The sequence below is a fragment of the Camelus dromedarius genome, chromosome 9 (genome assembly GCF_036321535.1).
Source record: "Camelus dromedarius isolate mCamDro1 chromosome 9, mCamDro1.pat, whole genome shotgun sequence".
Taxonomy (NCBI): domain Eukaryota; kingdom Metazoa; phylum Chordata; class Mammalia; order Artiodactyla; family Camelidae; genus Camelus; species Camelus dromedarius.
In genome coordinates this window covers 14,284,371-14,296,766 of record NC_087444.1, presented here as the reverse complement: position 1 = coordinate 14,296,766, position 12,396 = coordinate 14,284,371, and the positions used below count along the sequence as shown (strand labels likewise).

Genomic DNA, 12,396 nt, shown 5'->3' with positions numbered 1-12,396 from the left:
AGGGAATTGTTTTTAGGGGATTAAGTGCCCACAACTAGAGTGATGGAAAGCACTGAAACAGGAAAATCCAGCTTCCCTGGGAAATGGTGCATCCTTGATGTCCTCTAGGATTTTATCCACATCTGGTCCATAATAATCCACCTCAAACCAAATAAGCTAATTTTACCTCTTTGTAGGTACATCGTTATGTGGCTGACCTCAGTGCCACCCACGAGAAAACTGAACTGGAAGGGAATGGACCTGACATGCTAAATGTTTTATGTGTTCTCTTTTTTGATCCTCACCCAATCTTGGGAGGTAAGGCATTATCAGCTGCTTTTTATTATTGTGGAAACTGAGGCTTTGGTTGACGGCTGATCCCTCAACAGGCGGTGAGAGGCTTCTAGTGTAGGTCCATATTGTTCCCAAGTATGCCTTTTTCTCTGTCACTTTGGGGTTCTAGAGTCTTTCTCTTCAGTTTAAGCTTCAAGAACATTTACCATTTCTCACTCACCCATCCAGCCATCCAACCCATGTTCAAGAAAAACAACTAAAATGTATTTTTTATTTCACAAAAAAGTGTGACATGCAATACCCATCCCCTAACAAACTAAACTACAAACTCTGGGAATACAGAGTAAAAAGGAAATCCAGTCAGTCTTGATGAGACAAAAATTTGGTTTCACAAAGCTGAAAAATCCATTACAAAGTCTCTGTTGTATAAATATAGTCAGTCTTATCTTTAATGTAGAGTGAGACAAAAAAAAAAAAAAAGTTTTGTTGGCATAAGAAATCCCCTGGTCCTTGAATACAGCACAATCTTCATTTGTATTCCTGGCCAAACAGAGGTGATGTCTACATGGTAAGAGTTACATATGTGTTCAAGGACTCCTAAGTAGCCAAATAGGATTGAAGTATTTTATCTCCTGAGCCCACAGTCTCTCCCCCAATAGCTTGTGCAAAACACTATAGCCTTAGCTACGTAAAGTAACATGTGTCTGTTTTAAATTTGGTTGTGGTAATGGATGCACAATTCTGTGAGTATACTAAAAATCTATTGAGTCGCACATTTTTTTTTCCTCTTTTTTCTTTTCTTAATGGAGGTACTGGGGATTGAACCCAGGACCTCCTGCATGCTAAGCATGCACTCTACCTCTGAGCTATTTCCCTCCCCCTTGAATTGTACATTTTAAATGAGTGAATAGTATGGATTTGAATTACATCTCAATAGAACTGTTAAAAAATATCGAAGGTGTGTCTAAGTTGCTGGGGGAGCAACAGGTGACTCCCATAGCATAACTCAGGAGCCCCTGCCAGGACACAAGGAAGATACGCAGAAGTTGGTACACTAAGGGGTAGTTGAAAGGCAGGAAGGAGATCCTTAAAGTATTATGACCAAATCAGTGGAGTCTGAGGTTGCTCTGGGAGCACTCGGTTTCAAGATGTCAGAGTAAAGACGTCAGCAGGGTGTGTGCTTTTTCCTGTTGATTCTAGAATACTCTAAGGACCGTCTGTGGCCTTTGTCACAAAAGAAAGTTATTTGGTGGAAAAGCAGATGCCTGGGGTATTGTTGAGGCTACAGAAGACTTTAGGCTGGAGCTCGGAAGCTAGCTGTCTGCATCCACTGGGGTAAATCCCACCATGGCCACAGGTTCTGAGAGCCTGAGTCCCACAAGAAGACAGGAGGAGGGAGAATTTAGATACCAAAGAAAAGCTTTGATTCACTGAACCAAACTGAAGCCTGCCTTCAGTGACGCTCCTGTTGGCCAGAAGTCACAGCAGGGTTCCAGTTCTCACTGACCCTTTTACAAGACCACTGCCAGGGTAGCAGAGGCCAATCAGATCAGCAAACCATTATGTGGCAGACAAACCACTTAGAAGTGCTGTCTAAATTCTTCACCTACCTTCTGGTCACCAAATGGCCATTTAAGAAAGGGGACAGGCACAAACCATGGGCAACTGGGCCCTTGACCAGGTTTGGTCATTCTAGCCAGATAGTGAGGGAAGGAGAATTGCCATTAGTAGAAAGACAAATAGAATTTAAACTCTTGCTCTGGTTTTACCATTCTAGCTGCTTAAATTTCATCGGATATAACTTGACGTGGAAGTGGAGAAAGGGGGCGCAGAGGACTTTGACTTTACTCACCTTTCAGAAGGGATACTGCCAGAAGCTGGGACCAGAAGCCTTTTTAGTTTTTTAGCACACAGAGGAAATGAGAACAGAAGAAGGGAAGGACAGGGACTTGAAATTGCGAAGGTCCCAGTTTGGTGGACACCTTGTCCAGCTCCCCTAGTTAGTCCGGTAGGCTGATCTGGATCTGCTGCTGGGGTGTGGGCTGGGAGTCCATGCCTTTCTTGGCCAGCCTAGAAATTGTTTATTCTGTGGCTGAGTGGATGTGTTAAGCTTAGAAGCAGACATCATGGCCACCTCAGGTCCATCCCAGTTAGGGCTGGCTCCCCAGTATGGCCCCACTAAAACCTTGGCCTCCTTGTGTTCTTTCAAAATATGATACTCTTGTTCCCTAATATGGCCCAGGTCTCTAGGAATGGGGACTCAAGGGTGAGGAATTTTGCTCACTGGCAATGTTTGGCATCTCTGGGTAAAAGCAAATAGAGACTAAAGCTTGAACATCTGGGCTTGGGACTTACCTGGTTCTCTTTAGTGTCATAAGGAGATGGAGGGAGGTTAAAAAAAAAAAAAAAAAGGTAGGGGGAGAATAGATCCATGTCCATCAGAGCTTTGGGTATTTTCTTGACGAACTTCTTCCTTTGGCTCCAGTGAAAATATTTATCACTTTAGGGAAGGGAATGAAGTACCTAGTTTTAAAACAAAACAAAACAAAACAAAACCTTCCTTATTGCCTCTCTTTGTGCTTATCAAGCCTTTTCTTACCCAGGCCTTGCTCATCTGGTCCTCAGCCTATCCATTATGCCAGTTCGAGCTGGTATTCCAGGAGAGGTGAATCCAGGCAACCACGAAGATGGTGCATCAGGGCTGCCAATACCCTCCTCCCCCAGCCTCGCTCCTAAAGTCGTGTGCTGAGGGCATGTGATCAGGGAAACTCCCAGCTGCTTCTGCCCTTAAGTAAGAGGACAGAGGAAGTAGTTTCTATACTTAAGAAGAGAGAAACATTTTTGTTCCAGAGCTATAAGAAATATGAGCAGATGAAGCTATGGCTCCGACGGCTGGGCCATTTTGGGAAACAAGATGCAAGCGAGGGAGTGATATATAAACAAAGTGTGGGTATATTTGGCAGGTTTGAGGCAAGCAGAAAGGAAGGTTTGGGTACTCTATAAAAAAACAAAGCTCTGAAATTCAAACTTCTTCTGATAAGGCCACAATGAAGAGATTTCCGGCAGTGGGTGTTGCAGGAAGCTGGCACCCACACTGCCACAGGCTTGCCAGGTGCGGTGCTCAGGTGAGGGGGCAGGTGAGGCGGGGCAGCGCCCCTCACAGGTCCATGTCTGGGCCTCCTGAGGATGTCTTCAGTGGCACCGAGTCAAACCCATCAGGAGTCCTCTGAAAGAGAGATGGTGACAGGAGCTGGCTGCTGCACACGGGCAAGTTTGGGGAACAAAGGAGAAAAATGGAAGATAGGTGACAGAGGAAGCCTCATGAGATTCTTGCTTTTAGTCACTTTGTGGAAACATGGACATAAGATATCCTCTATTCTTCTTGCCCCCTTCAGTCAGTCAGAGGATAAGAAACATCTTTAAAACCCCTTGCTTTACATATTTGCTGAATTCTGGAAGTTCCAGAAAGACTCAAGGTTTCCAGGGTAAATTATTCCCCCATTGGTTAAAAAAAAAACAGTCAACATCTAAGGAGGCCAAGGGAGTTGCCCTGGGAGGTCAGCATAGGGGAATGAGGTTCGGGAAACACCTACCCACATTCCTCTCCTTACCACCCTCCCTACCCAGTTTGGATGAGCTGAATCAGGGTGGCTGTGAGTTGTGGGTGCTGCCAGAGTGGGACCACAGAAACCTGTGGCCCTGGAGCAGTTGCTTGAATAGTCTCTGCTTGTCCCACGCCCAGTGAGTGTTGTCTGAACTGCATTTATGAGCTTCAAACTCACTCACTCACCCACAGCTCTCCCAGCTCAGAACTGCTCGGCAGTGAACAGCCTAGATAGACTTAGCTATGACTCAGCCCTCAAAGGACTGGCCCAGACATCCAGGGGACAGCATCCTCCGCTGGCCAAAGGAGACCCTCACTTCCATCAGAAGTTGATCCTAGAGATCGCCTCTTCCCCTCCCTCCAAAAAAAAAAAAAGGGCAGGAGCAGGGATGATTCTTACAACATGGATGGTTCGGTACTCCTTCTGGAAGTTAAAGGGCCCAAACAGTCCATGAACTGGAGTGCATGTTGGGAGAAAAGGGGCCTCGTCAAGAGCAGCCTTGGGCCCCAGAGGAAAGAGTGTCGGTGTGGAAATACAAGAGGCAGAAGCCAGGATTCTCAGGGTGGGGGGACAGAATAGAATGGAGGGTGGAGGGCAGAGTAGTGGTCCCTGAACGGTGTGGCACCATTCAGTGTCCTAGGACTGGTGTCTTTTCCAGCTCTCCAGGCTGACCTCAGTGCTCCCTACCTTGGAGGTAAATGATTTGATCTTCCCAAAGAGTGACTTCTTGCTGGTGAAGATGAGGTCATCCTCCACATCTTCGCCCTCCATGATGGCACAACTGTCAGCTGCTGGCAGGTCACAGTCCTTGAGGGTAGCATTCATCACCAGCTTGGAGTACTTGTACTCTAATCTATGAAACAAGGAGGAAGGGAAAGACAAGACACCAAAATGTGAACTAAAGGGGAAAGAAGGAGAAAAGCTGGGTGATAAATAGGTATTCCCATACCATGGGTAATGGAAGTGAAGCATGGCAAAATGGTATTAGGTCCGGGCATATAGCTAAGACTCTTGGCTCCCAGGTCAGTGATCTTTTTCCTTAAGGCTGGCTGTTTCTGTGATCTCAAGGCTTAATAGAAATATTGGAATTATAAAGTCATTATTTTTGTTAATAACAACAAATTAAGAATTCTCTGCTTTTTTTCTTTTTTCTTTTTTTTTTTTTTGGTGGGGTTAGGTTTATTTATTTTAACGGAGGTACTGGGGATTGAACCCAGGATCTCATGTATGGTAAGCATGCACTCTACCACTAGCTATACCCTCCCCCCATCGTTGGTTTCCTTTTGATGATCTAACAGCCATTCATAGATTGCCATGTGGTACCATCCCTGTTTAGGAGTCAGAATAACCAAGGCATATACCGAATAAGTGGCTCAGCAAGTCTCTGGCCAGAGTCACAGGGATATGGCCAACTCCAGAGAAAAGCTCCATGAATTTATACTCTCAGATATTCCCCTCCTCACTCAAAGATCCCACCCTGGCTACCCCCAAACTCCAATACCCCATATGTACTTTTGATTCTTTTTCCAAAAGTAACAGGTCAAGACGGTGAGCAGGATGGCAGTGCAGGTGCCTCCAGAGATGCCCACTTTCAGCCAGAAATCTAACGTTTTGCAGATGGTGACTCTCTGCTCAGGCAGGGAGATGCCACCGGAGCATAGCTTTGGTTCTCGCCACACGTAGGTCGTTTTCTGTTGGGGAGAAAAACAAGGAACTCAGATATCACATTCTGTTCTCTCCTGGGAAGTCCCCAAACAGAGAAACATACCTGGATCCCAGCCACGCAGCTACTGATGATAGCGTGGTAGTCAGCAGCCGAGCAGAGCGGGCAGGCAGCCACGCTCTCCCACAGGAAGTGGAAGTTACAGCCATCACAGGTCCCTTCGGAGCATGTGCTAGCAAAGCAGAAAGGAGACTTGAGGGCTTACTCGCCAGACAGCTGGGAAGATCTGGCTGGAGTCCTGTCATCTCACAGCTTGCCTGATCCATCCTCTCCTTGCCAAACTCTTAGCTCCATCAGGATCCTTCCACCTAGTCCTTAACCCAGGTTTTGCTCTCCGACTGTCCTTCTGCTAAGCACCCTCCCCTAGGTTCCCCACCTTCTGCCTGTTTGTTTCTACTGACAGCAGATGAGAGCTAATGTAAGCTGTCTGAGCCCCAGCAGGCTGCCCAACTAACCTGCCCAGCTAACAGAGGCTCCTGTTCTCCCCATGGACATGTGACATTTTGCAAAAGTCACTTTTATGCAGCTTCTTGCCGGGGAGGGTGGTGGGGCAGGGTTCAGGAACGGACTTCAGGTCATGGCTCCCTGTCATGTACTTTTCTGTGATGTTTGCAACGAGAAGAGCGAGCCTACATTTTGACACCACTGCTGGGTCAAAATGTCCTGCTTGGCTCTCCATCTCCCTGACCATCTTCCTCAAGACACTAGTGCCCCTCAAGATGTTAGTGTTGTGTGGAAAAATAAAAAATGAAAAGGGAGGTGGGGGTAGGGTACTGTAGTCAGATTAGTTCAAGAATTCTCGATTTAGTGCACTCTGCTATCACACTCAGAATTGGGTCTTTTCATTGTGGAGAGATTGCTAGGATTCCCTAAACTTTTACTAACCCTAATAGTCATAGCAAGTACATTGCTGACACCGGGGGAAGTCCTCAAATTTCATTGTGTCCTTTAATCCTTACAGCAACCCCGTAAGGGAATTTATTATCATCCCCATTTTACATATAAGGAAGAGGAGGCTTCGAGAAGGTAAGAACTGTATCCATAACAGAGCTAGGAAATGGAAGAGGGAAATTGAATGTGGCTCTCAGCCCCAGCACTCAGTCACTTTGCTAGGCAGCTGCCCCGCTGTGGTCTGGGAGTGGGAGGGCAGCTTTGGCTCTTCCTCCTGACCCATTCTTGATATCTAAAGACTGAGGATTTGGAGGCATGGCTGTGTCCCCAAGAGCCCATTAATGGATCTCGGATGGTTTTCTCTTTTGCTCTTTTTCAGTAACCTTTGGTTCTTGGGGTGGGATGAGTCCAAGGAAGGGAGACTTTGTTACATCCCTTTACCTTGGCAGCGACAGACTCCCAGGCACAGGTTTCAGCGGACTGCATCTGACGCGGATGGTGGTTGACCTCCCAGAACTGCAGGACTGGGTCACGTCATTGGACCTGCAGAGAAAACAGCCCCCATGGGGGAATGAGTCACTCATCTGTGCCACTGGAGAGCCACCAAGTCAACATGGAACAGTTCCCCCACTGGGGGAGTCAGGACTTGGGCTCCAGCCTGACGCATAGGAGAGAGTGAGGATCAGGGAGATCTGGTCGGGGGAGATGTGCTGGTCTAGGAAATGTTAGCATATGCATAATACTGGAGCCTCCTTAGATGGGAAGGGTAGTCCTCCATAGGTCATCCAATATTCCTCCCTGCTGCTGGGGCAGACCTGCCCCAGTAATACCCAAGAAGCTGGGATGGAGAACTCCCAGCCTTTAGCTCTCATGGCTAGGCAGATCTGCTAGCCCTTGGATGTGTTCTGACTTGATGAGTAGTAGGTGGCTAGAGAGGGAGGGACACAACAGAGATTGCGGTGGGGGGGGGGCCTTGGTTTCCCTTGCATTACCCTAGCCTCTCGTTTTCACCTATAAAAGAAGATCACGTCCGGTATTCCCAAGGACTCCGGGTGGAAAAGTTCAGCTGGGGAGGTGATTCCATCCAGAGTCATATTTGTTGTCACGCCTGCCAAATTAGAGCTCCTAATTAGTTCTCACTAGTAGCATTTAGCTGGCAACTACTTCAATCCTTTCAATATCTGTCCACATCCAACCTGCCTTCATCTCATCACATCCCTAAATGGCTCATAAAGGGTGAACCAAAGTTTTGTCAGCAGCTCCTGGGGCACTTGGTATCCCAGGATGGACTAGAAAACAGAGGTCAGGATGATGGGCCCCTCCCTCATCTGGGACCTTTCACCTTAGTGCCCAGTAGCCTCACTCTCTCTTACACAGATTCACGAAAAACAGACTAGAGCAACTGAGTTACTCACCGATAAGTCGATCGGCGAGGCTGACAGGCTGCGAGGACACTCCGGCCTTGTAGCCTGTCACCTCCGGGGGAATGATGACAGCTTGGCAGACGTAGGCTGTGATGGATTTGGAGAAACCTGACTCACCCTCAGGAATCCGGAGGTCTGTGACATTGTCGGTGCACACGGACATTTTCTTACCCTGGGCAGGGGATGTGGGGAGGAAGTGGGAAGGAGCGAGTGATCACAGAAGAAGTCCCAAAAGGGAACAGGGAACAGTATTTCCATGTCTAAAATTTCAGCCTTCCAAGAGTATGCTGCAGTGGAATGATTCATCCCGATTCTAATTACAAGACAGATTTAAAAAGATAAAAAAGCTAAGGATAAGGCCTAGGTGTCCTAGTTTCTGGAACTCTGGCCAGAGACCTCCCCCCTCAGTCTTTTGTTTCCATGGAGTCACCTGGGAGGCTTGTAGGAGCAGGGTTGTGATGGTGGCAACTGATTTGGAGATCTAATCTACCAGCCCACTGGTTAAGGGCCTTCCTTATCCTAGTCGGTTTTCTCAGCAGATACTGAAACATGTGACTGACCACATGAAATTTATTTGAATATCTGGCCTGTTTCACATTCCCTGTCTGTGACTTCCTCGGAGCTGTGATTCCACCATGCTTGTCTTGGAAGCACTTTCCAGATAGTGTCTCCCAGGGGTTAAAACAGGGTCCTCATAACCAGCCTTTTCCCTCTCTGGAGGGAGGGCATCGTAGGAGCAACTGGAACCTATTCCATGAAAAAATATTTATCAAGAGAAGAAAGATTGCTTCTCCTCCTAAAACAACCCAAACTGTATAGAATAGAACTCTGGAAGATGGTAGGAACTGAGACTCCTTCCTCGTGATTTTGTAATAGAAGAAATATTGAGATATGGATGGTTCCTTCAAAAATTTCTTAAATGTATGGAATATCAATATATAACTTGCCTGCTAATGTAAAATCATTTGTTCAATATTTTAAACTTAAGTAGACTAAGCATTTAGAATGCAGGATTTTCGATACTATAAATTTTATTACAAATAGAGCTAAGTTGCTAAATCTGGCATTTATTGTCAAGATTGTAAGAAATAGGTAAAGAACACGAGAACAGAAAGAAACCTTCACGTTATATAAGAATAAGGAAGCAAAGAAGAAGAAAAAAAGAAAGCAGAAAAAAACACAGACTCTCCAAATTCCCATCTTCTCTCTCCCAACTCACTGAATGAAATTTTTGCTATGTGGGACTTGCTTTCATCAGTCTCAATTCCTGAGTCATCACTGTCACCTCGCAGGCTCTCTTTTAACTTCTTCAAAGACTTTTGAAAAACGAGATAGAGACATCTGTCTCCAGTCTTTCACAGATTAGCCTATTTCTCGACAAGTTCTCTATATGAACACAAATCAACTGTTTTGTGTGCTGCAGAAGATGTCTAGAAGCTGTGTGGTGTAAAGGCCTTACCTCCACACAGAGTCACAGACTACATGCTCAAGACACTCTTTATTTTGTAACGTTCGAAACTGATTTTCCGACTGTTAATCCTGGCTTGTTTGTAATTTAGTCAAGTGCAGTCTTGATGTGATCACCCTTTACATTTCTGCCTTTGAATCTGGGATCCAGAATATTTGCAGCAGCATGAAATGCTGACGGTAACATGTACTGTCAGCAAAGATACATGTAGACGAACTAAGCATGATTTATTTTATCCAGCCTCTAGACAACACATGAACAAGTGCCATGATTACTGGAGACTGCTTTTTCAAGGAAAAAGAAAAATCTTTCTCCTACATAGTTTTTTTAAAATTGAAGTATAGCTGATACACATGCATAGTTTCCATGTAATCATTTTGAGGGAATAAAGAAAGGTCAGGGAGGAGTCAATGGATACTTTATTTTAAACATTTTCATTTTTGTAAATGTTTCTAATCCAAATGACTTGACTTTGGAGGAGAAAGTCCTCAGGGAGAATAATAATCATTTAAAAACCTTTGAATCCCCCCGGTTCCTCTGCTGCCTGAATCTCCTGTGTCCTCTCTGGCCTCTTATCCACTGGCGCCCCCTTTCCGTGCTCACACTGTCGGCGCCTGCACACCTTACCTGGTTTCCGCAGAGACTGAGGGTAAAGTGGTGGAAGTATTTCAGCCCTTTGGAAGTGAAGCTTGGCCCCCCAGCCACAGAGACGGTGTTTCCCAAAGCCAGGAAGTTGTAGTCATAAGTCCTGCTCGGAGTGCTGACTGAGAAGGTACAGTCGTTGTAGCACAGAGAGTGGATCTGAGGGGAAAGGGATCCATCAGGCCGGCGGCACAGGCAGGGCCTTGGGGGTGCCCAGTGGAGAGTGGCAGTCCCTCTCCCCAGCCTGGCCCGGCCCATGCTGGGTGAAAGCAGAGGAAGTATGGACAGGGGGTGGGCGTTAAAAGACGTCAACCAGAGGCCAGTGGAGTTTATGCGCATCTTGCCATTCAGTAATTAGCACTGATACGACGTACAAACCCAAACCTGTTATTTTTCAGTAGGTACTTTGGTCCGATTCTGTAGCCTTTTCCTAGGCCTAGATTATAGAACTCTCTCAAGTCACAAGAGATCCCTTCTTACTTTCAAGCAGAAGACAACAGGAGCTAACTGGAAGACAGGTGTCCAGGATAGCAGAAGAGAAGCTCCAAGCCTGGCCCCCTGCCCCCATTTAAAACTCACCGAACCCCAGGTTCCTTTTTCCCAGGCTTTCTGTGAGAAACTGAACCATAAACCCCTTCCTTGCTCCGTTTTAAGGTCCCCATGCAGTATACAACTGTCAGTCCCTCCCACAGCAGCAGGGGGAGCCCTGGGGGAAGAAGTTTGTAATGAAAGTCCAGGGCGCCTCAAATAGGTTGCCAGGGGTCTGCAGAATCGAGGCACTTACTGCACAGCTAAATGGAGCAACGTCTGCAGACTGTGTAAACAGTGCCTTGCAGATGCGTGTCCATGTGGCTGTAATCAGTTAAAGTTTATTTAAAGGCATTAATGAATAACTAAGAGCTTTTGGCCGTGGTACTTTCTTCCATTCGGAAAGTGCATGGGGGCAACAGCACTGCTGTTCCACTTCAGAAGAGACCCTTGGGAGAGGAGATGGCAATGCCAATTAACTGTATGTCCCAGCAGAGGTGGGTTACCTTCCCCAAGAAGAGGGGACAAATTCCCATAATAACAGGCTGGATTGAAGTAGGCTGAATGCGAACCACAAGTCCCACTGCTCCTTCCCCTTGAGTCTCTGCACAGATGCCAAATAACCCTCTGGACCACATGGTCACAGATCTCCCTTACCCATCACCTCAAGATGAGACTTGTCCATGACTGAAGCTCAGACCCTGAAAACCACCCCCTCCCACTAAGAACTCTCCATCTACAGTCACAGCCTGGATGAGTGTCCACTAGGACTCCAACCTGGGAGTATGCTCAGGGGAGTCCTTGAGTATCAGCCCCTCAAGAATCCCACCCAGGACCCAGCACTCTCTGAGGTGGCCCATCCAGAGAGCCAAGGTCAACTGCTGCTACCTTGTTGCTCTTGGTGCCTGGACCGCAGGGCACGCAGGCCTGGGCGCCATAAGGCTGGTGGGCTTTCAGGATTGTGTTAGCGGGGCAGGAGCGGCAGGTTCCTGACTCCCGATCAATATAGTAACCGGCAGGACAGGAGGTGCAGGAAGAGCCCACGTCAGAGGCTTCCAAGGCACAGGGACGGCAGTAGGAGGCCACTCCATGCATGACATTGGTGACATTGATGGAGTAGATCTTGGCGACGTCTTTGGTGTACTTTCTGCCCTGGAAACAAAGAGTGAAGAGGAGAGTGGGCCAAGGCCTGAGCAGCTGCAACTGAGTGCTCTGGAAATAGTAGAGTATGATTTAATCTTTTTTATCCTATGATACTTGAGAAAAATCTTCAGAAGCTTCGTATCCTTTCTACTCACTATTAACTCTAAATGTACATTTTGTGTCATTTAAAAATGATTGAATAGTTTAAATGGCATATAAAATATTAAGTACCATGGGGCAATATGCAATAGATACCCTTTTAAAAAAATTTGGGGGGAGGGTTATTAGGTTTTTATTTATATTTAATGTAGATACTGGGGATGGATGCTAGGCATGCACTCTACCACTGAGCTATACTCTCCCCTAGATACTCTTAAACATATATATAAAGCAGTTCTTTTCCTTATAAAAGGAAAACAATATTTGTAGAGAAATGAAGACTGCATAGGAGATATTCCACATGTTAACTGGGTCATCTCTGGGTGGTAGGATTATGGGTGATTTTATTTCTTCTTTTTGCTTATTTCTTTTTACTTGTATATTTTCTTGCAATAAACCTGCATTATTTTGAGTTAAGAAAATAAAACCAGAGTTGTTGTTATTAAAAATATGTCTGTGAGTCTGTTTCTGTTTTATATTTAAGTTCATTTGTCTTCTTTTTTTTTTTTTGGTGAGGGGAGGGGGGTATATAGGGACAGA

The 12,396-nt window shown here is 46.2% G+C and overlaps 1 protein-coding gene across 1 annotated transcript in view; it reads right to left on the bottom strand.

Moving 5' to 3' along the window:
* Positions 1–3,206: 3,206 nt before the first annotated feature.
* ELAPOR1 (endosome-lysosome associated apoptosis and autophagy regulator 1) overlaps positions 3,207–12,396 on the bottom strand; it is a 60,566-nt gene continuing 51,376 nt past the window's right edge. Inside the window, exons 14-22 of the mRNA XM_010975896.3 lie at positions 11,443–11,706; positions 10,012–10,185; positions 7,908–8,088; positions 7,504–7,600; positions 6,934–7,035; positions 5,647–5,773; positions 5,391–5,569; positions 4,566–4,731; positions 3,207–3,499 (exon numbers count right to left, since the gene is read on the bottom strand). Of these exons, the coding sequence (XP_010974198.1) occupies positions 3,431–3,499; positions 4,566–4,731; positions 5,391–5,569; positions 5,647–5,773; positions 6,934–7,035; positions 7,504–7,600; positions 7,908–8,088; positions 10,012–10,185; positions 11,443–11,706 (1,359 nt within the window). The 3' untranslated portion in view covers positions 3,207–3,430. The remainder of the gene's footprint in view (positions 3,500–4,565; positions 4,732–5,390; positions 5,570–5,646; positions 5,774–6,933; positions 7,036–7,503; positions 7,601–7,907; positions 8,089–10,011; positions 10,186–11,442; positions 11,707–12,396) is intronic.